This window comes from Gavia stellata, chromosome Z (genome assembly GCF_030936135.1).
Source record: "Gavia stellata isolate bGavSte3 chromosome Z, bGavSte3.hap2, whole genome shotgun sequence".
NCBI classification, from domain to species: domain Eukaryota; kingdom Metazoa; phylum Chordata; class Aves; order Gaviiformes; family Gaviidae; genus Gavia; species Gavia stellata.
The window spans coordinates 84,969,255-84,991,381 of record NC_082637.1 but is presented as its reverse complement, the minus strand read 5'-3'; the positions used below and the strand labels follow the sequence as shown (position 1 = coordinate 84,991,381).

At 40.6% G+C, this 22,127-nt stretch overlaps 1 protein-coding gene across 5 annotated transcripts in view; it reads left to right on the top strand.

Moving 5' to 3' along the window:
* MEF2C (myocyte enhancer factor 2C) overlaps positions 1 to 22,127 on the top strand; it is a 120,976-nt gene that overhangs the window by 73,829 nt on the left and 25,020 nt on the right. For 2 of the 5 annotated variants that reach the window (XM_059834168.1, XM_059834166.1), the window contains exons 4-5: positions 14,487 to 14,624; positions 21,268 to 21,454. In XM_059834168.1, coding sequence (XP_059690151.1) covers positions 14,487 to 14,624; positions 21,268 to 21,454 — 325 coding nt within the window. Of the gene's footprint in view, positions 1 to 14,281; positions 14,426 to 14,486; positions 14,625 to 21,267; positions 21,455 to 22,127 lie in introns of all 5 variants that reach the window. The other 3 variants (XM_059834167.1, XM_059834165.1, XM_059834164.1) reach the window with 2 other exon arrangements.

Sequence of the window (22,127 nt, the reverse complement as noted above, 5' to 3'; positions counted from 1 at the left end):
AAGAGTGACTCTTCCTCAAGTCTTTGAAAGGTTAGCTGTAGGAGGGGTCAGTATGCCTGAGTCAATGCTTGAATGCCCAGCAGGGCTTTGTGGACGCAGCCCTGGGTAAGCAGTGTAACTTCTGATGAGGGATAGGATTTCCGAAACCCCATTTGCTTGGTCTGGGTCACTCACAGCTTCATCACATGCTGCTGGGTTTGGATCCTGTTTTGTAGCACCAAACTCTTCCGGTGCCCTGCATAGGAAGCCTCAGATCCTAACACAGTGTGAATTCCATTCTGGAGGTCAGGTGCCTACATAGTAAGTGCTGCCAAATTGAGCTTTCTGTCCCTAGGTCCTTTACTGGACGTATTCCATAGCCCTTTCCTGTCACAAGGCCCTTCCTTGCAGCAAGGGAATTGCAGCAGGGTGTGGACTGCTCTTTATAGTTTCAGTGTGAGCTCAAAGCAATGTGGCTAAGAAGGAGCACGCCTCATTGACCATTTTCCTACCCTGTCACTTCAAAAAATGCTTCTATTCCAAAAGATGCTTAGAAAGGTGTGCTCTCATTCCTCTGTCCCAGAGATGTCTTCATTTATAGCTTTCAAACGGTGGCAGGTATAGGGGGCTCTGCCTAATTGGCTTCATTAGCAGAACCCTTGAACTATTAGGACCCCCGTAGAGAACTATATTTGACAATTCTGACTTGACCTGCATCAATAGTAAGGAGTTTGTTTAGTAGGACTAAACTTACCTGCTAGTAATGCCCATGAGGAATTCACAACTGTAGCCAGAAGTAAGATGCGTCTGAGCTTGGACTTGAGGTGAAACACTGGAACCCCAAGGGTTATAGAAACCTCTCTTGTCTCTCCCACAGACTACATTTTTCATTCCCTTCCCTTTAAGGAGTCTGAGAAATCCTCCTACTCCTTCTGTACAGTCTTTTTCATGGGAGGAATGTTCTTAATTCCACCTCCTCCTTCACGGAGAGTGATGGAGCAAAAGAGCTGACTAAACATTCTGCAGTTAAGTCTGCTTCCTACTGATCTCCATGACCAATTCAGTGGCAGGAATAAAAGAAGTACTCATCCGTTCCTGCTACTGCTATTTTATTCTGGGGTCTTGTGATCTAGCATATCCCAGGCAGAAACAGGAATCCTGCCAAACTCGAAATCAATGTAAGTAAGCTTTGCTGTAGTTTATTTGAAAGTTTCACGTTGTTGAGAAACTCTAGGCAAACCTCAGGACTGTGAACTTCTCTGCAGATACTAGGAACAAAATTGTGCACTTCTGAGTGGGAGAAGTTCTTATATGCCCACTGCTTACATACCCATTGGCCTCTTCATGGAAAGGATCTGGTAGTGTTCCTGATTTTCACTGAAATTCTGGTTATTTAGGACATTGCTGGCCCCTTTTGCTACTCTAAGTGCTATGTGAAAGCCTGGGCCCACTGAAATCAGTCAGAATCTCTTTGCCAGATCTTTGATTTTAATATATCTATAGTTAGAGGCAAAGCCACATGTATTTTGAGGTAATTTCATCTTCAATCTTATCACAGTCTCTGAATTCTTTGGCACAGTCAGCTTCTGATTATATTTTAAGATTGAATTGTCATATTCAAACATAAAATAAATGTTAAAGACCCTGAAGTATTCCTTTATTGTTCCACGTAATACTCTTTATCATTTCTCTAGATTGTCTTATTGCATTGTAAATGCTCTGCAGAGTTTACGAAAGAGCTCTCACTACTGTGGCAGCAGGGTGATGGCTGCAAATGGCTTAGAAGATAGCCAAAGAAATGGAAAAAGTAAATAAGCTGTTTTCTTGCCACAATAATGTCAATAAGAGATACTATTGTTCCATCTCTCAGCATAATGATTTCAGGTTCAGTCTGTAGTTGCTCCAAGTAGCCCCAGCATGGCTGGGTTTTGGGACTGGGAGTAGTGCTTGTGCACCTGTGGATTTCAGCTCCTCCTGATCCAGTATGGTTATCCCTTGTATGCAAGCTGAGCATGCTAGAAAAAAAATCAGTGTTACTGACTTCTGAACTTTTTTCTGAGATAGCCATAAGATTTACCTTTTTCTCAGGAGCACAGTCCCCATAACACTACCTGTGTCCATGTTGCAAAACACTGTGAAGTGATAAATCACAAAGAAGGTCAGGTCTTTAAAACAAATACAGTCCTTCAGGCTGTTCTGGGTGTGGGATTCCCAGTTAGAGAAGTTCCCTGTCTTATATGTAACATGGCTCTGTGAGATGCTGACTGAGGCTGTCTGAGGAAACAGCTGTGGTATCTGGAGATGTGAGTACCCCCAAGCTATTTATTGCCTTTCCTCCCTTGGAGGTTACCACCTTCGCAGCAGAGTCAGGGGAAGGGAATGCATGCCCACCCCTTAGCTGCTCCACCTCCGCAGCTCTGGTATGGGGTGCCTAATCTCACATGGCAGGGCAGAGCAGGCAGCTCTGCACGGTGATTTATACTGCAGCGGCAAGAGCCACCAAAGCTGGTCAGAGCCCACAGCCAAGTCTTCACCAAGCGAGACTGTACCGGTCATGCACGTGTTCACAGTGTCCTTCATTCCCACCTCTACCAGGTCTTGGAAGAAATGAAGTAGGCTGAAATCTTGCTCCATTCGTCCAGCTCCCCTGCAGAATTAGGGGACCCAAGCAGAAACATCTTTTGTAGCCCACAGAATTCTCTGTGTGGGAATACCGTATGATTAAAGGTTTGAAGTTTCAGACAGTAGGGCTTTGGCAGGCCAATATACCAATTCTTCTTTACAAAACTATAATTTTGTCCAAAAAAAGAAATCCAGTTTTACAATGAAAAAACCTAACATTTAAAATGTGTTTTAGCTGCTTCTGGGGGAAGCTGAAATTTTCACAAAAAAGACACCTAGTTTCTGAATGAAGATTATTTTTTTTTTCTTTTCTATTTTACCTTCTCAGCCACAAATTTTCTAGTATCTCTGTAAACTCTGTCCTCAGCTGTGGTCAAACTTTTCTGCCTAGATCTTGAGTCTGCCTCTGCCACTTCTGCTTTCTCAAGCAGTTGTAAGAACTAGAAGCTGCTCTGTTTCTCAAGTTTTCTTTCTTCCCAGACAGAGCTCTGAAACTGGCCATTATGTTGTTAATTTCACCTAGATACAGAGGGCCACAGGTAAGCCAGTTTTTTGCAGGTGTGTGTGAGGGTCTGTTTGTCTATATTAAATTTAGACTCCTTACTGAGTTCATTACAGTTTGCTTGGGGTTTTTCTTCTTATAGCACCCCAATTACAGTGATAATTACTATCATTCAACTTTTTATAGAGGGAGCACTATAGGAAAGTGAATTGGCAAAGCCCAGGCAGGAAGTTAATAACAGAAGTGGGAACTAAACTGTAGCTTCTTGGGGTATAAAGTAGCAGCTTAACCCTTGGATAATCTTATGTAAAGGTGCTAATCTTTTGCCTCCATGATGGCACAATTTGCAGTGATGGAAATTTAGAATTCCCTTGCCTGGAAATCTTCCTAAATTCTCCAAAATCTTTTCAAAATCTAACCACTTTTTGCTAATTCCGTCATGTCTGATCCCTTCCTTTTGAGAGAAGTGCTTACACCTCTTAAGGGAAGAGCAGAGTGATAGGAGCAGTGTGACTTTTGAAGAAGTTATGCTTCAGGAAAACAGAGTCACTTGAAGGACCAGCTTTCTAGGATAATCATGCAGCTCTGGAGTTTCATCCAGCTCCTCCATACAACTCCTGACTGTACTTTCTCACTCCTTTTTTGGCTAGTGTTTGGTTGAGTTATCTGCAAGTTCCAACTTGCAAAGTTGCTGTCTGAATCTTACCACTTCTGTAGGATTTTCCATGGGAAAACAAAACCCAGTTCTTTGTTTCTAGCAGATGACACTTTGGTAAGCAGACAAATGCATATCATAGTCTAGAGATTTTAGCAGCTGTTTAAAGATAGATACAATTTGCACAAATGTTTCTGGTAAATAACAGAACTTATATAAATTGTTGGTCTAACAGAAAAAAACAAAGCCATCTTAAATCAAGTATGAAAGTCTGCATCACTTGAGTCATCTGTTTTCATAGTTAAAATCATGGGCCAATTGTTTTTCTCAAATAGTGCTTGCTCACTCTACACTTAGTGGAAAGACTTCCTTCTCTTCCTCCTTGGTGAAAACTTGACTCTATCAGCAGAACAGCGAGTTGATGTTTATTGCTTTGTGCTATTTAAGGCCTCCATCCTGCAATGAAAATGGAGGCTAGGGTTTCAGAGACCTAACCTCTATTATAAGTCACCATTTTTGAAAAAAATATTGATTTGGGCATTTTTACCAATGGATAAAACAATTACGGTACTATAAAAATAAAAGGGAATGTTCTTTTTCCTTTAAAAGGAACTGCTATTCAGCAACATTTGCTTATTGTCATATTGGTACCGTTTTTTGTAATACCCTGTAATTTGATCTGCTGTAAAATAAATGTTCAAATTCTGACAAAAAAAACCAAAACAAAACCGTTCAGAACATCGATACATTCAGGGTTTTTATGGGAGACCTCCAAAGAAAACGCAGATGCTGAAGGAAGTGGTGTTCTTGTCTCAGTGGGTGGCATTTTCGCTTCTGAGTCAGTACTGCACCAGTTCAGTGCTGCTGGAGGTGCTCTCTTTCAGATGAAATGGAAAAGCAAAATGTTGCGGTCATCAGAGATTCCCTGGCCCGGTGGTTAAGGGTGAAGATGTTTGCCCCATGGTCTAGGAAAATTTCCATCCCAAGTAATTTATATAGTATGTTACCATTTTATTTGTCTGAGGTACATAATCATTTCTGCTTCTGAAAACTTCATTGGCTAGCGTAGCTACACAAGTTGACAATATATTCACCCCAGGATGGCTGCATTTTAATGATGTGTGAAGCAGTCCTTAATCCTACGTCCTTCAGAATCTCTTTGGGATCTTTTAGAACATAGATAATGCTCAAAATATATGCAAAGTATAATTCCTATCAGCTGCCATTCTTTCTGTAATAAGTTTTTGCGATAAAAGATTCTGTAAAATATATGTGTTACTCTGTATGTCACATTTCTCAAGTATTTTGAATATGGCATTTAGTATTAAAGGTTCCCATTTATATCATGGAAAAACACCAGCTGCCTTTGAAATAGTTAATTGTTTCTGCAGTCATTTATATTAAGCCCTGCATATTTCAAATACTGTATGTTTCAAGAGATAGTAACACTGATGTAACAGACTTGGTAACACCACTGTACATCTAGAATAACTTAACTGGTGTCTTTACAGCTGTTCCAAATCCAGCTACAGATTTACACTAGTGTAAATGAGATCTGACTTCAGCCTCGTATTTGTGTATATGTCTGACTAAATTAGACACAAATGAAAATGTTGAGGGCAGCGCTCCATCTGGAAGGGCTGGAATCAGTGGAGAAGGATTATAGATAGACGAACATAAAAAGAAGGAGGGAAATAACAACCTGTTGATGATTACAGTGTTTATTTTTAAGTGGCCTCATATTCCCTAAAGAAGCTGAGATGATTCTGCTGAACTACTGTAAAGTTTATTTTTCCATTCATATACTTTCTGTGTCTGGCAGCAAAGCCTAGTACAAATCAAATACACTATGCCTCATCAATATCTTCTTCTAGTTTAAATATGCTCAATAAAGCTTAGAGAAAACCTGGCCATTTAAATACTTCATAGACTTCAACCGTTTTGAAAAATCAGTGAAGGGCATAATGGACTGATATTATGCTGTGGCCAAGGGGCAAGAGACGAGTCAGAGATGCACCTATTCTGGCTTTAGGTCATCTTTGCACCCCTTGGCAGAGCGGGTCTGCTTGCAGACTGGTGGTGGAAGTAGCCAGAATATAGAAGTTTTGTCTTCATGGAGTCGTTCCACGAATACTGAGCCTTGAGAAATGCTGGAATTCTATTTTCTGTAAATCCACCTTCCAAGACAGAGGATGGCCAGGCCTTTGAACCCTCACAAATATCCTGAGAATACCTCTGATCTAAGTAAATAATCTGCTAATTTTGTGCATGAAGCACTGACAACCAGTCTCTGGAAAGTTGTCAGCTTTTTTTAACACAAGAGAGCAGAATTTGACTGTCTTTTCCAAGTACAGGTTTAAAAAACAGCTGCACAGAAGTTTAATTTTAACAGAGTCTTTGGGTGTAAAGGGTGCGTTTGACAGTAGAGTAAATTTTGACTAACATTTAAAAGGATTTTTGTTTGTCCAAGGCTGATTTTTTTTTTTCCTTTTTAAATCTCACATATCTGTAGAGGTGATTTTATCAGAAGCTGTGATCACAACTAGGCCAGCATTGCATTTATGTCACTAATCTTAACACCTCCAATTAATCTCGCACGTGAATTCATTATTTAGGAAATGCCAATCTTGTCTGGAAAAGCACATCCCTTTTTTTATCTCCGCTAATCCAACACACCAGCAATATTAAGCCAGTATTTTACTGCACCATAGCAAATGGAGGCTGGTCATGCTTATGTGTGAAGACTTCTAAAAAATCCCTCTAGATTTGAACAAAAAGTTGCTGAGAAGTGATCTAGTAGAGGGTGTGTATGCGTACATATAAATACATGTATAGATATATATACACATGTATTTATGCGAGTATATATATAACTGTAAAGCGCAAATGCTGCGTTCCTGTAGGCTGTGACCACATGAGAGCTGAGAAGTGTGACAGCAGCACGAGCGAAGAAAAACCAAAAAAAACCCGAACCCAAACCGGTCGGCCGGCGGGGCCGGGAGCGGAGCGTCCCCAATCAGCGCCGCGGCCCCGGGGACAGCCATCTATGGCTATGGGGCAGCAGGTGCCGGCACTGACAGGTGCGGATGGCGGGGATGCGTGGCATTGCTGCGGCCGGGACGGGGACCCGCTCCCCGCCGGGATGTGGCCGCATCGCGTCGGCCAGCGCCGCCGGTCACTTGATGCTCCGCTCCCCCCGTGGATTCCCGGGCGGCTGGGCTCGGCGGGTGCTGCCGCCCGTCTCTTCTGTCAAGGCCGGGGAAACGCGATCCCCTCCATTGAGGGTTGGCGTAGGAATCCTACGTCAGCTGCCCAGGGGGATTTGTGGGGTTTTCAGACCTTCTGCGCCGCGACGACGGATGGGAAAAGCCTGAAGGATGAGGAAATATCCTTACTTAGAACCTTGGGAATTATTCAGATCTAAATTCTTTTAAAAAAAACAGTTTACGAGTGTAGTGATGGACAGAAGTCTTTTGCGTGTCCCATGAAATAATTATGAACATAGCAGGGTGTGAGCTTGGTTGCGTGCATGAACAGAAATTTTAATACAAAGCTTTAATGCTGGAGTCTTCATGTGGTTTGCTTTTGTTTCTTTCTGAGAAAATCCAGAAAGATACGTGGTTTAGATTAGCTGCTATGAGATCTCTGAATCTGACATGTCTTTCTTCTATTTATACTTACAAAGCCAATGTTGCCCCGTGTAATATAAGTCAATACTAAATAGAAAAGCACTGGCAAGTGGGTAAGATTGAACATTAAAGAAAGGGCTTGCGCTTGGTCTCTTTTAGAGAGCAAACCTCTTCCATCTCCCCATCTCCAGCCTCACCACCTCTCCAGAGGGGTAACCCAGGCGCAGCAGCCAGACGGCAAGGTGTGCTCTCTCGTGCGGATGCAAGAGACGCACTGCAGAGAGGCAGCCGGAGATGCGGTGAGGCTGACCAGTCTGCTACAGACTGCAAGGTCAGAGGGAACAGGCTGCACCTCCGGAGGGCTGTGCATTGCCCTGGCTCGGGGGCTGCACCAGCTGCACTGCCTTGCAAAGCTCCCCCCGTGCCCAAGTTACACAGCACAGCTATGGGGAACAGAGAAGCGAAGACCCCGCGGTCCCAGCGCCCTCTCAAAAAAAAAAAAAAAAAAAAAATGCGGATTAATTTGGTTTTATACAGGTATTACAAAGTATTGTAGACACGCCTTGGCACATGTCAAGAGCATGAGTGGAAGAGAATAGACTGAACTCTGTAAGCAGGTAGGTGATGTCCTGATGAGCTTGCAGCATACACGTATAAACATTCATAACACGCTGGTCGATAATTCGTGAGCAAAGAGAAGCAGATGTTACTGGCAAAGGGTGTCGGCATTGTTTGGTTTCACAAGAGGTGTGATTAGCAAAGGTACTTGAAGGAGGAGAGAATAATCACTTGGCATGCAAAAATGAGAGGCAAATCCAAGCAGAGGGTTTGGTGTTTCATTGCGAAAAGCACACTTATGTGTATTCATTTGAAGAAGAAGACAGGCGTACAGGACCAGACAATGGAAATTTTTTTCTCTTTGAAACTTCGGTGAAAATAAAATAGTAACAAAAAGGTTAACGTGTGGTTATAGAAGTTCAGCTATTATATAAGCCCTGTAGCTTATTTCAAAAAGAGTATAAACCACAAAAGCATTTTATGATTTATACAAAAGAGGTAAGAAATGTTCCATTTTTCTCTGTTACTGGTATACATTTTTTTTTTGTCTGGAGCTTGTTAGATAACAGTAAGTATAATAATGTTTTATCTGATTCTCCTAAACATGCAATTAAAGTGCATTAGTACCAGCATACTAGTTTATGTTCATTATTAAATGTAAAAATCTAAGAACTCTACATTAATGGAACATAAAATTTGAGATTTTAGTTACACATAAGTCAGGGAATTCAGATGGACGGTTCCCATAGCAACCTATCTCTTCCTCTTTGTGTTTTTCATTTCACTAGAACCTTTCATTACTTGATTGCACCATACATTGTATCATGCAATTTCATCATAAAATTTCATCATTATATAACTGTGCAAGAGAAAAGAGTGAGGATTGTCTTCACTCAACACTTTCTAACTTTAATGTTTCTGTTGCACAGAGAGCAAACTGATGCTTAAATGAATCAGGCCCATGATTTAAATATTCTCTGCTTTTTTGGGGGACCTCCGTAAGTTTGGCTGGGTTCTTTGGAATGGCTATAAATAATAAAGCAGTTGAACACAATAGCTTATCATTCCTTTGTAATTGCCTATTGTCTGCCTTGCCACGTAGATATGTGGCTCCACTGAGCAAAAGAGAGACCAAACCATTTTTCATCTGTGGCTAAAAGATTTATCCCATCCAGATACAGGAAAGAAAGTGATAGTGGAAAATGGAGGGCACTTGTGGTTTTTGTCTTCTGACAGTGGAATATAATTTACCAAATTACAACTCTGTGGGTTGTCATGGTCGCTAGTGGGGTTATCAGTTAGAGAGCATTGTGGTGGCTTCTAGACAACATAACAGATACGGGAATTTGCAGAAGTAGACCTGTAATTCTGAATTTTTCCATACTGTAAATTTTGATTACAGTTGAAGAGCCGATGAGATTGCACTTTACATTACACAAATAAAGATGGTGATTAACCTTGCAATAGTTAGGTCTTTGTTGCAGAGCATATCAAAATGGAACAGGCAGAGTGGGCTGGTCTGAACCTTTTGGGGACCTTATCAATCGACCTCGTCATTTTAATTTGGCAGCTATACGGTGAGCATTTCCAAGCCCAGATATCTGTGCCTTCTTGAGCCCTGGAGTGCTATGGGGAGCAGTTCCACAGCAGATGAACCTATTCAGAAGAAAGGAGATACCCCTCTACAAAGATGAGCAAACTAAAGGATAGGATGAAAAAAACTATAATTTCTAACCTTCTCCACTCTTCCTGTTAAAAAAATGCTAGAAGAAGAGGATAATACTGCAGAAACAGAGGCTGGATTAGGAAAATGAAAGGCTTTTCCCCCTCAAAAGCCTTCAAATTGCGATGATTTCCATTGCCTTGATAAAATCAGACCTGGCTGGTAGTGCCTTATTTTCTTTTGTGCTTTTGTAGTGATGATAAATTTTGCATGGAATGAAAGTAAATAGTTGTTTATACTTCATTTTACAGCAGCCAGTATGTCACTAAGTCAGCACTTCTCCTCTGAGATTTATAGAGCAGGATTTAGGCTAAATTGCTGGCATATGAGATTTCAGCCAAAGGTTGTTTTCCTTTAACCATTTTGTTTTTCAAATGCCTTGGCTGATTTTAGGTTATTGGAGTCCAATATAATTACTTGCTTAATTGCTTGGAAGAAGTAGAGCTTCCGTAGCTCAAAAATGGCTTATTTTCTTTAAAAATAACTGAAATCTGGCTTGGGGTTCTTTAGAATGCAATGCACTATACAATTGTGTAATTTTATCCTCTTAAAAATTCCCTGAATAGTCATTAAATCTTTGGAAACTAGCTAATCTCCAGGAGGATGTGATAGGTCTGGCTATTTTCCAGGGTTTGCAAGAGGCTATGACAGCTTAACATGGTAAGAAAAATCGTTTCTAAATCGCTGCAAGACTGGGTCAAAGATTCTAGCCTGCTGAAACCAGTTGGTCTTCTTAATGACTCCACTCTTCTCTGATGTCCAGAATCAGCCTCTGCTTTCAAGAGGTGACACAGAGCAGAGGAGAAGAGGAAAAAATGACGCATAGTTCAGAGAGCTGTTGAATAAGGATGGATCAGTTAGCTACTGGTCAGTGCCACTTTTAGTTGTGCTGTAGCAACTTGTGTTGTGTTGAAGCACAACAATAAAGGAGCTTTATGAGAGGTATAACACGGTAGGTAATGATGTGGAGGACAGTAAAGTAACAAACAGGGCAATAGAACAGGCAAAACTGTAGCCTGCATGTTGAGAAGCCAGAGATAATGCTAAGATGTTCAGGATCGTTATATTTGTCCTAAATACCACTCAGTACTTTAGTGCTCAGTACTTTAGTGCAGAGGATACGTATGTCACTTCCAGCCTGCTGTCCTCTCCAGAGGATGACTGTGTATGTGAGTGTGTGTGTTCATGTGCCTATGCAGTCTATGAGTCTGTTCTTCTGTCTTTTCTCTTACAACTTCTTCATTTTTTATGCAGCGCAAGCAAATCTGGTGCAAAGGGAGGGGTCTCACAGACAATGAAATTCCAACAAGTTTCGTGAAAATTATATGTCCTTGTGCAGAAAAAGAGAACCAGAAATTACTCCCAGCTGAAGGCAGCATTGCAGCATGAGTCCTTACACACAGAAGCAACAGAGAATCAGCAGAAGGATGGGGGCTGGAAAAGCCCCGAGAGACCCAGCCACAGGAAAGCTTCTCTGGATATTGCACTTTACCCCAAAATGCAATTCACAGGGAACCGGGCATTAGTTCCAGCACTCACAAAGCTAAGAGCTGCAGCACACTTGTGGAAATTTCTGTTGCCTAACCTTACCCCAACTCATTGAAGCATGTTCTTTTTTTTCCTTTTTTTTTTTTTTTTTTTTTTTGGGGGGGGGAGGGCAGGGAAGAAGTGCACTACATTAGAGAGCTTTATTAGCCATGTCAGCCAAGGTACCAGCCAAACACACCGGACTGATGGGTTTTGCAAGGTTTGCTTCTACTCTTTAGGGCTAAAGTTAATTTTGGGTAGAATACCAACATGATTTTACTAAATTTGGTCTTTGGCTTTTCTGGTGAAAATAGAGATTGCTTCTTCTCCACCTGGAGTGGCAGCAACCTGCTTTCTAAGGATATGAAAATAAAAATAAATATGTATGAAAATAAAAACATTACTATGTTGGGAGGGAATCTGGTCTCTTTTTTGGAGACTGCTGCAAGACATTGATCGGGTTACATTGCCTTTCCCCCTCTGAACATCTGAAAAATGTCAGTGCATTCCTGAACCTCTACAAACCACAGAAGTGACTGTTTTACATGAGTGCTAAGTAGACAGCCGCAGAGCTTTAGGGCATTGTGGTTGTGCTGTGGACAAGGTGCATCTTCTTTCACCCAGACACGGTCGTGTGAATGCAGCAGACAAGGATTTGGGAATGATGGGAGAGGAAAAGATTCAAAAAGGCTGCAAAACATTCCCCCGCTTGTCTTTTCATATTGCTCTTTGTCTGGGTTGTCTGGTAGGATAACGATTGTGCAGCTCCCTTCCCTCGCCTATGCCCATTCAGTTGCAGCTCTTTGACCTCTGGGGAAAAAAGAGGTCATTGCCATTTGTAAACAGAGGAGCTGGACTGTCATCTCAAAGCTTGGAGTTGAGGATGCCATCCAACCCAGCTCACATCAGCATCATTCCTCAGAGACTCCATGTGAACCAGCAGGACTCCATCAGTGACTCAGATGAGCTCAAGAAAAGGTCCCAAGAGTGCTGATCTGGGTTTCATGTCTGGACAGCTTGATCCAATGGATCTTGAAAACAGAATATTTCATGTATTCAGAGGATAACTGCTTTGAACTTACATGAAGAGAAGAATGTTAGTTGAGATTAGTTATTCAGACGTCAAAGAGAAGTTTCACTTTCAATACATCATATTGCATCTATTATATCTATCGAACAGCTGATTGCAAAACCCCTCTTTATAATTGGCTTGCTTCAAGCTAGTAGTGGTAGAAATCATACATGATTATGTATGTTCTGCTAGTTAACATTTAAAAGCTAAAAGAGAGATAAGAGGGAGTGGAGAAGAAGTTTAGAGGTTTAGCTTCTTAAGGTTTGATTCCAGTGGATTTATAATTTTGTCTGTGTGTCAATAGTAGCTCATGGGATTAGACATGAAGTCCGTATAGATACGAAGTTTGTAAAGAAAGATCTACATTCAGCCAGCCTTCCACAGTTGCCTAAATCTTTTCCAGAGGTCCACAAAATAAGTTTGGAAGGCTCAGATCTCTTAGGGCAGATCACCATCACTTTGCTGACTTGATGAAAATGTGAGGTTCAAGGGGGTGTGTCTCCACAAGGAGAACAGCTTTAGAGCTTTTGCAGGAATAAGAGGGCTCTGTTCTTAAGTCTCAGGTAAAATGCAGAAAATTAAGTCTAATTTTTAATAAACAAATACAATGGTAGAGAAACAAGGTGTGACATTAAAATACATGAGGGCTTTAACAGTGGTAAACTGGGCATTGCCATAAAGAAAATAATTAGGAAATGTAGTTTTCCAAAAGGAACAAAAAGCTCAGATGAGAGGCAGCCATTCTGAGAAGGCAAAAAGAAACCAGTTAGAGCATACCACACTAATACACAGCACAAGCATAGCCACTTATTAACACAAGAGTGCTATGTGATCTGTATGTTGTCACTGAGATTGCTTAGCCAGGTTTCAACTCAGAATTAACTGCGAGCTGTCTAACCAAGTTTGTAGACAGCCAAATGGACTCTTTGAAGAGTTTTTGACTGAGACATTCTTGAAGCTAAATTTGAGAAATCTTACAAATATTGACTTTGTGTACTGTTGCTTATACTTGGGGAGTCCACAAAGACTTGCTTCTCAGATTCTTTTACCTTAATGAAGCCCATGACTGTTCTTTGCTGATCTGTCAAGGTAGATCAGTTAAAACTTATTTGAGGCCAGGCAACCATTGCGAATTGATAGCTACTGATTTCATTCTGGTTTTAAGCTTTTTCATCTCTGTTACTTATCTTGATGATGATGATGGTCATGGTTGTGGGGGTTGATTTGAGGTGCTGAACCTGAAATCCATCTGTTTTGACTTTTCACTAAGCATGTCTTTTAGCAGAGCTTTTTCCTGTACATTAAGCTTGAGCACTGTGCATTTGTAGCACTGTAACTGGAGTCAATAAAAAGTAAACACCATGTCTAGAAGCTCTTAATTGGTATTTCACAGCCACATTAGCACCTCTGTCCTCCGCCTTGTCCTATCAAAAGCATACACTTAGGAAAGGCAGGGCATTGCTAATGTCAGACCTTACATCCAATTCAAAGGAAGAATTCAATGTAGGTACTCCTCCTTCTTCTTCTGTGAAGAACATGAATTCCTAAATTTGTCGCAGTTTATTTTTTTCATTTCTTCCTCCTGTATCTTTCTTTAGAGAAAAGGAAAACACTAGGGTATTCCACTGTAAACAGTATGCGTCCTTTGCTTTTGATGTTCATTCATTTCAAATGGATAAATATGTTAAAATAAATTGCATTCTGGGTATCTTAACCCCTTAATGCTATCGGCTGTGGTGGGAGGGTGGGGTACTAGCACGGGCACTTTGCCATATTGCCAGCTTCATTCTTTATTGACTGATTCCAGTTTTGGAAGAGAGAGGTCTGTATGGTCCTCTCTTGCCACTCGTAATTGGAGACCTACAGCATCAGTGTGGTGGATTTCTAGTCACTTTCTTTCCCTAAAGCATAACGTAAAACCTTCCACTGCTGGGCAGTTTGTGTTGCTGTAACACTGCTGAGTCTTTCTTGCAGCTTGTGTCGAGGATTGAACTTTCCAAATTATGTATTTCAGACCTTGAGAAAGAAAGGACTTAATGGCTGTGACAGTCCAGACCCCGATGCAGACGATTCAGTAGGTCACAGCCCTGAGTCTGAGGACAAGTACAGAAAAATTAATGAAGATATTGATCTAATGATCAGCAGGCAAAGATTATGTGTAAGTACTCTGAGCTCCCTTTCATTTTTTTTACTTTTTGATATTTCTCTGAACCTGGCAGGCATTGAACAAGAAAGAAAACAAAGGTTGTGAAAGCCCCGATCCTGACTCCTCTTACGCTCTCACCCCACGCACTGAAGAAAAATACAAAAAAATTAATGAAGAATTTGATAATATGATCAAGAGCCATAAAATACCTGTAAGTACCAAAGGTTAGATGGCTGTCTGCTGATAACTGCTGCAGTAACAAACCATAACCCTTTCAGTTCTGGCTTCTTAAGGAAAACATTTCAGCTGGAAACAGGCTTTAATAGCCCCATATATAATTAAACACTGTGGTCAGAAAATTTCACACAACATATTTTTCTTCCAAGTCTCTACCTCTGACACACAGACAAAGCCTACTATAGGTGAAACCTACAGAAGGAAGTGAAATATACATATATACATTATATTCACTTGATTTACAGAACTGTTTCACCACACCACTCACACAAATTATATCTAAAAAATAACGATGGAAATCTTTCTTTGTGGACAGGCTAACAAACCCACAGAATACTTTCTGTGGTGATATAGAAAAACCAATGTAGAACTGAAATTCCTTTATATATAGTAATTAGTGCATTCTGTGCGTGTCACTTCAGTTCTCAAGTGTCTCTGCTAGACTCAGTTGCAGCACTGAAGGGTTACAGCTACTTGCTCGCTGCAGAGCAACAGACTGCATGAGAGCCTAATGGCAGGATTCAGACATGTTTGTGTGTTGGGGTGATTTTACAGCTTCATCAGAGAATTTGCTTTGACCTCATCAGCATTTCTTTAATGCTTTAACATGAGCTAAATTTTGTTTTAACCAAGTCAAAATTTCTAACCATCAGTCATATGCCTTGCCAGATATCTAAGAGAAATAACTCTGCATGTGCTATTTTGTTTGCACACCACATACAAGGGGAGAATACTTTGTCATTATGTTTAATATTATATTTATAAAGCTGACAAAAAGAATGTGGAGGTCTGGATACTATATTTGACCCCTCTTCCAAGTGTGTGTGGAAGAGAAAGTAGCACACCAAAGATTTGCCCAGGTCCAAAGAAGCATCTGAATTTGCATAGGAAACTGCTTGCTTCTAAAAGAGATCATTTGGATGTGTTCATTCCTCATTCCCACACGTAGGTTGTATGGTTAGCTGCCAAAAAGGATGTCTGTATACCCAGAATGAGCAAGTCTCTTCTCTTGTACTAGTCAGTTGTGCATACAAAACCTGATACCTAAGCTGAGGATACCTCTTAAGGGTGCTCAGATTCTGTCTCATGCAATGTAAGTGTTCCTTCCATTAATTCTCAGCAGAAAGATTTTCATGCAAGTTAATTAAAATTTGAAGAAGTTCTCACATCATGGCACACGTACTTTTGCAATAAAATTTAAAGAATAACGATTTTCCGAGAGACCAGAATGACACCAAATTTTATAAATTAGTATTTGGAATGGCTGGTTAAGGATTCCCAACATGTATATAAAATATCAGGGAGGAATACATACATATTCCATCTTTTTTTACCTCCCTTTTTATTTTCTTCCTTTGCATAGCTGTTTTTTCTCAGAAAAAAAAGCTCTAAAGTTGTCACCATGAATTCGGTTTCTCAGCAGTTTGACAAATCAGTTTGACAAACGATGACTACAACATTTAGGGTGACTGTTATAAGCTGGAATGCTTAACCCTTTTCATGTCAAAATCTTACCAATTGCCATTCCTTTCCTTTTTCAAGGATGACCTTTGGCTTTTTGAAATCGAAGTGACAGAATTTTCAATCAGATAGTATTTAACCAAGCTACTCTTCCACCTTAAAAATTGTGTTTGGGTTGGTCCTTCAGATCCTCTGTTTCTCTCATGCTACCTGGTTTTGTTCCAAGAAAGCAGCACATGTTATAACCATTTGAAACCTTAAGACATGAAAAAAGACCTCGGAAAAAAACTCATTCCTGTGGTAGTGAATTCTATCACTTTCTTTACCTCCATAAGCATTTGGGAAAATATAATCAAATGTAGTCCTACTTCAGCTATTAACTTGTGATTAACTTGGTTTCCTGAGCTGTATTTTGGGTTTAATGTAACTTCCTACCTTGCAGGGATGTTACAAGGCACAATGTATTATCTTTTTATGGAATTACTTCTGAGATGCTTCAGAGATACAGAACTGCAAAATGCTGGTGTTTCTTTTCATGTAAGACAGGATATCCCTTCTTTTAATACTTCACACACAGAGTTCAAGGTCTGTGTGCTCCATCAAGCTGCTTACCGCAAAAGGAAGAATCAGTAGGTGTTCTCCCCTAATGCAACAGGACCTCCTTCTCTTGGCATAAGCCGAGATGTAATGGGCAAGGTGGAGCTCAAAAGCTAGTAAATAATGGACATTTGTAAATATAATCTATTTTAATATATATAATACATACTATATTATATACAATAATATCCTTAACTGTACAAATCAGTATAACTTCAGGGAAGTCACAGAAGTTTTATTAATTTGCTTGAGATCATCAAAGGTAGCCAAGAAAGTTGGAGGGAAGAAACCAAAATTGAACAAAAAGTCACCAAGTCAAGTCGTTGAATCACTTCTTACAAAATATATAAAACAATGCAATGGCTGTGCTTGGTCTTGTAACAGAATAAAGCTGCTGCCAAATGAAAACAAAATTGGCTTTTGCTCCTAACAGCTAAGGCCAATAATGTTTCCTCAGATAATTTTCTGGGGATAAGTATTTATATTGTTCTAAAACATCTGATAATAATTAGACATTTATTTGTAGTTTTCGTAAGAGTGATGAAAGCAGAGGAGACAGAAATAGTCCACTAGAAGGGAGCTATAAGTATCTCTGTCTCTAAACAAATGAAGGCCTGGTTGAACATGGGAAGGATAAAAGCAATGTTTAACACAGAATGTTTGGTCCATTAATTTCCAAGGGTTTTGAGTCCCCAACACTTTGCTTTGCACAATATACCACAGCTTGTAGAGCGCACATCTAACACAGTGTGTGCTGCACGCTGGCGGTTTCCTCTCAGGTGAGCCATCTGCCCTCTTTGGCAGTTGTGTCCAAAGGAGAAAAGACAGAGAAAATTCAAAAAAAAGGCAAAATGTGGCAAGCTGCATACACGTTAGAGTAAGGCTTCCTCTGCGCTGGTAAATTAGCAAACAGCAAAGAACGTATCGAGGCAGCGGGAGGTGCTTATCTCTGCCCTGAATTGTTTGAACAGTTCCTGGCATGCTATTGGCACTGGCCAAATAACACTCTCCCAGACAATTTCTTAGCTCTGTTTGGTAGTTATCCCAGGCCAGGAACAATTCCCAATTGTCAGTTTATATGTAGTCATGATGTTTGTGAGGTTGGGAAAGCTTAATAGTATGGACATGGACTGCTCTGTGGCCTCAGATGGCCTCGTTTCCTAGGCAAGTTTAATTTACTAATATAGATATTACGCAAGTGCATCATAAGCTTTAATGTCCATCAGGCCTAGCTGGAATAGATATGCCCCGTGACTTACCACCAAGAATGAGCAGGGAATCTGCAGTAGGTTGCAGTTCTTGGTGAAGGACATGTAAGACTGTAACAAAATTTCGGCAACCAGAGCGAAACCGTAGCTAGAGACTTTCTGTTTAATACTGGTGGTTATGCAGTCAAACTTCTCTCTCTAACCTTTGACTACTGAGGAGAAGAAAATAAAACTACTGTGTTCCAGATATAGTGTGTATTGTGCTGCAAAGGAGAGAGTAAACTGACTTTGCCCTGATAAAAATGCCTATGAAGTAGTCTGTAAAAAGCTGTACATATATGCAGACAGTAGGTAAAATGGTGGCAATGAAACCATTACTACAGAAATTAAGAAAATAATTTGCTTAACTAGTTTATAAAAATATTTTTAAAGTGGCAAAAGGAAAGCTAAGTATCTGTTTCAGCAATGTTTGTATGTTTCAGTGATGACTAGTGAAACTGGCAGCTGCAAGAGCAACCGAGACTGGAACTCTTTTGTGCTGTACTAGTGTAGAAAAAGAAGACTGCAGCCCTTGAAGGGTTTGGTTTGTACATGGAAGAAATACAGAGCATAATGACGAAAGTAGACGAGCCTGTTGAGGATTGGCAAGACCTTCAGATTTGCATTTGTACCCATGTTTTAGTTTAGACAGCTCAACAGAGGTTGGGATTAGGAAAATAAGTTGAGAAAATAGAGACAATATTGGTGTCATCAGCTGTCTACCCAGGCTCAGAGGGCAGATTTCACAGATCTCATGGCAGAGGTGAAGAAGACACTGCACAAAGTGCTTCCCAGTGGGTGACACTCAATATGACATGGGCTGGCACTCAAGCAGGCAGGATCATGTTCTTGAAGCCACCAGGCAGAGAGATCTCCACCACAGCCCTGAATGTCGCAGTAACAAGACACTCCATGTTGGCTTATTTGTGTCTCACGTCAGGCTGGAGGTGCAGCTAAGACATCTGTCCTCATGTGAATTCACTGGCTAAAACGTTTTCAAAAGGCAGAAACCAGCAGCAGCAGCTGGCTGTGAGCTCCAGGAGCAGCCATGCACTTCTGACTTACATGGGATTTGGGAACCTCTTGGGTCCTTCTGTGGCCGGTGAAGAGAACCTCTTGCTTCAAAGCATACCTTCAGGCTGATAGAATGATTCAGATTATGCTATGTGAGCCTATTTCCGAGGAGCTTAAACCTCCATCGTGACATACACTAGTGCTCCTTGTGCTACGTACTTTGTAAATTTTCCTTTGAAAGACAAGCTACACATGCAGCTAGTGAGCTGGACTTCAACTGTAAAAACATCTGCAGGCAAAAAAAAGGTTGCTCCTGAAAGAAATAAAGAACATACTTCAGCAATTACATTTTTCATCAAGTAATCATTCATTCTTTTTTCTATTTGTGAGACACAAACATTAGTATGTTTCAGGATCCCTACACAGACCTAGCAGCACATGTAGGTTTGCTCCTTACCTACTGAACACATAGATTCTCAAGACAGCTCTTCTCCACTTCGCACCTCTACTTAAACCAATCGACTCTGTGGAAAATACAGCCCTTGGGGTGCAGTTCAGCTTCTCGGCAAAGGGAAGCGAGTCCCAGTGTGCAGCCCCAGCTGGAGAGCGATGCCAGCAGGTCCGTCTGCTCAAGAGCCCTACCCAATCTCAGCCGTTATGCTATGGCCATCTCTCACAAACCCAGGCCACAGGCTATGTAGAGCGTTTCAGAGCTAAATTAACACCTTGAAATAAGTCCCGAGGCATTTCTGTAATGTATCCTTCACATCATACCCTGAAGTAAAATCTGGCTGTGTGTTTCAGTGGTTAAGCAAAATGATTCCTCTATATTTAGAGCAAAATTATGTCTGCCCCTAGAAAGGGGAGAGGGGAAAAAAAAAAAACAACTTAAGGGATAACCATAATCTGATGGCCAGCACTGTAATACACAGGGCACAGCCAACAGCTCTGGCCAGCCAGAGAAGAGACATGTGGGTGGCACAAGGTCAGGGTGCCTCTGTTGCCTGACACAGCAGATTATGTGTCTGGCTCTCAACATACTCCCTCTAGGTCCTTGAAGACTTACCAATACCATCAGCTGCCAAGAACAAAATTAAAATCTGTGATTTCCTCCCTCTGAAGATGTTGCAAGGCTGGTTTAAAGAATTTTTTGATGGGTTTAAACTCTTGAAGCTTGTAAGATTTTTAAATGGCAAATTAAGGGGTGCTTCATTTGCATTCAGCTATTTGAATATTTTAAATGCTGTCAGGTAGTTCTGAAAAAGTTTTCTTTCCTTTCACAAACACCAGAAATTAATTATTTTTAAACCAGGTAAATTAAATACGGAGTTCTAATGTATTTGAATGCCACCGAAGTCATACATTTTAGAGAAATTCAGGCAACTGCCACCCAAGAAAACCCCAACCAATAAACCCACCAACCAACCAAGAAAACCTGAGTTGGGCTTTCTAAGAGCATGATGAGACTCAGGTACTGCATCTCCTCACACCCTCTGTCAGACTGGTCCATAATTTGGTTCTTTTTTGAAAGGGGTTCTTGAGAAGGAAAGTGGCTCAGGAGAGGATCCTGCCTCACAATATGAAAACAGTATATTGAAAAGGCGTCACCAAACACCGTCACCCTCAACAAAAAAAAAGAAAACAAAAAAACCCACAAAGAACCCAAAGACTGGTGTGCATCTAAAGTTCTTTTATTTGCTACTTGTCCCAGAGTAGAACTTTGTTTCTTTTAAGGCTCTCCAAGCTAAGATGGAAACTTTAAAAAAAGTGATTTACTGTGTTTGTGCCTTTAAGGTGGTTTGAGATCATTCTGGTTGCTAAAGCAACATAAGCTGAAATTAAAGCTTTCCCTTTTGCATTCCACACCTTCTAATTTTTCTCCATGCAATGAAGTCATCATAATCATGTACCTTTGATCCTGCAGTCATGTGTGACACTAGATTAAGATATCACAAGTGAACAATTACAACTTCACAGAATGAAAGAAAAAGAAAATTAAGCCTCATAAAGCAGGGTTTTGTTTTAAACAAAAAAAAAGTGAAAAAATGTTTCCAATTTTTACAAAGTAGTTGTGCAAGCTGCATTAAAGGAAGATGGAATCATTATTTGAAAAATCATATTTAAAAGCCTTGGTAACTCTTTTGAAACTCTTCTCTTGACTCTTGGGGGCGAGGGGCAAACATAAGTATTTTAACCACCAACTACAAAATATTTGAACTAAATATAGAGTAACTGTACTTGAAGGCTGTTGTGCTTCTGTACTATTCTCGTCTTTGTTTCCCTTTTTTGCTTGTACAGGCTGTTCCACCACCAAACTTTGAGATGCCAGTTTCTATCCCAGTGTCCAACCACAACAGTTTGGTATACAGTAACCCAGTCAGCTCACTGGGAAACCCCAACCTTTTGCCGCTGGCTCATCCTTCTTTGCAAAGAAATAGCATGTCTCCTGGCGTGACCCACCGGCCTCCGAGTGCAGGTAACACAGGTAGGCTCTGTTCAATCCCATCTCTTTAAATGCTCTTTTATCAGCGGCTTGTGGCCTTAGATTACTTTAAACTATGCTCTGAGAAACAAGAACTCTGGTTTTACCAGTCATAACACTTTGTCCAAAACTGCTGTGTTGAAAAAGCAAAAGAAGAGCCAAAGGGGTTTCTATTCCCAATTTAGAAAAGAAAAAAAAAAGTTCTAGAAAAAGCTGAATATTGACTAAGATTAAAGGAAATCAATAAAGGATAAAAGGGCAGACAATTTGCTGTTTCATAAAAAGGCAGCTTGTCTACTTAACTCATGCAGGAACTCACTATACCATAAAGCTTGAGGGGGTAGGGGAGAAAATGTAGCCAACGCAAACAAGTTGAAGCAAGTAAAATAGGACACTCATTGCTTAAGTCATCAGTCTAGAGGCTAAACGTAGAATTTATTATTAATTATGCATTCACAGGTTCCTTGATGGGTAGATGTTAGTTGAGCTCTGTACTTGAGTGCCTTGTATAGCAAGAGGCTGTGCTTTGCTCTGGTGATGATGAGGGCTCACCTCTGAATAGAGTAAACAGGGATTAAGTTCATTCAATCTGTGTGGCTGAAGCAACATCAAGATCCTTAAGTATACTGGGTTCAAAGAACCATTTGAGGTCCCCAAGTGCAAAGAGAAGTTTTAA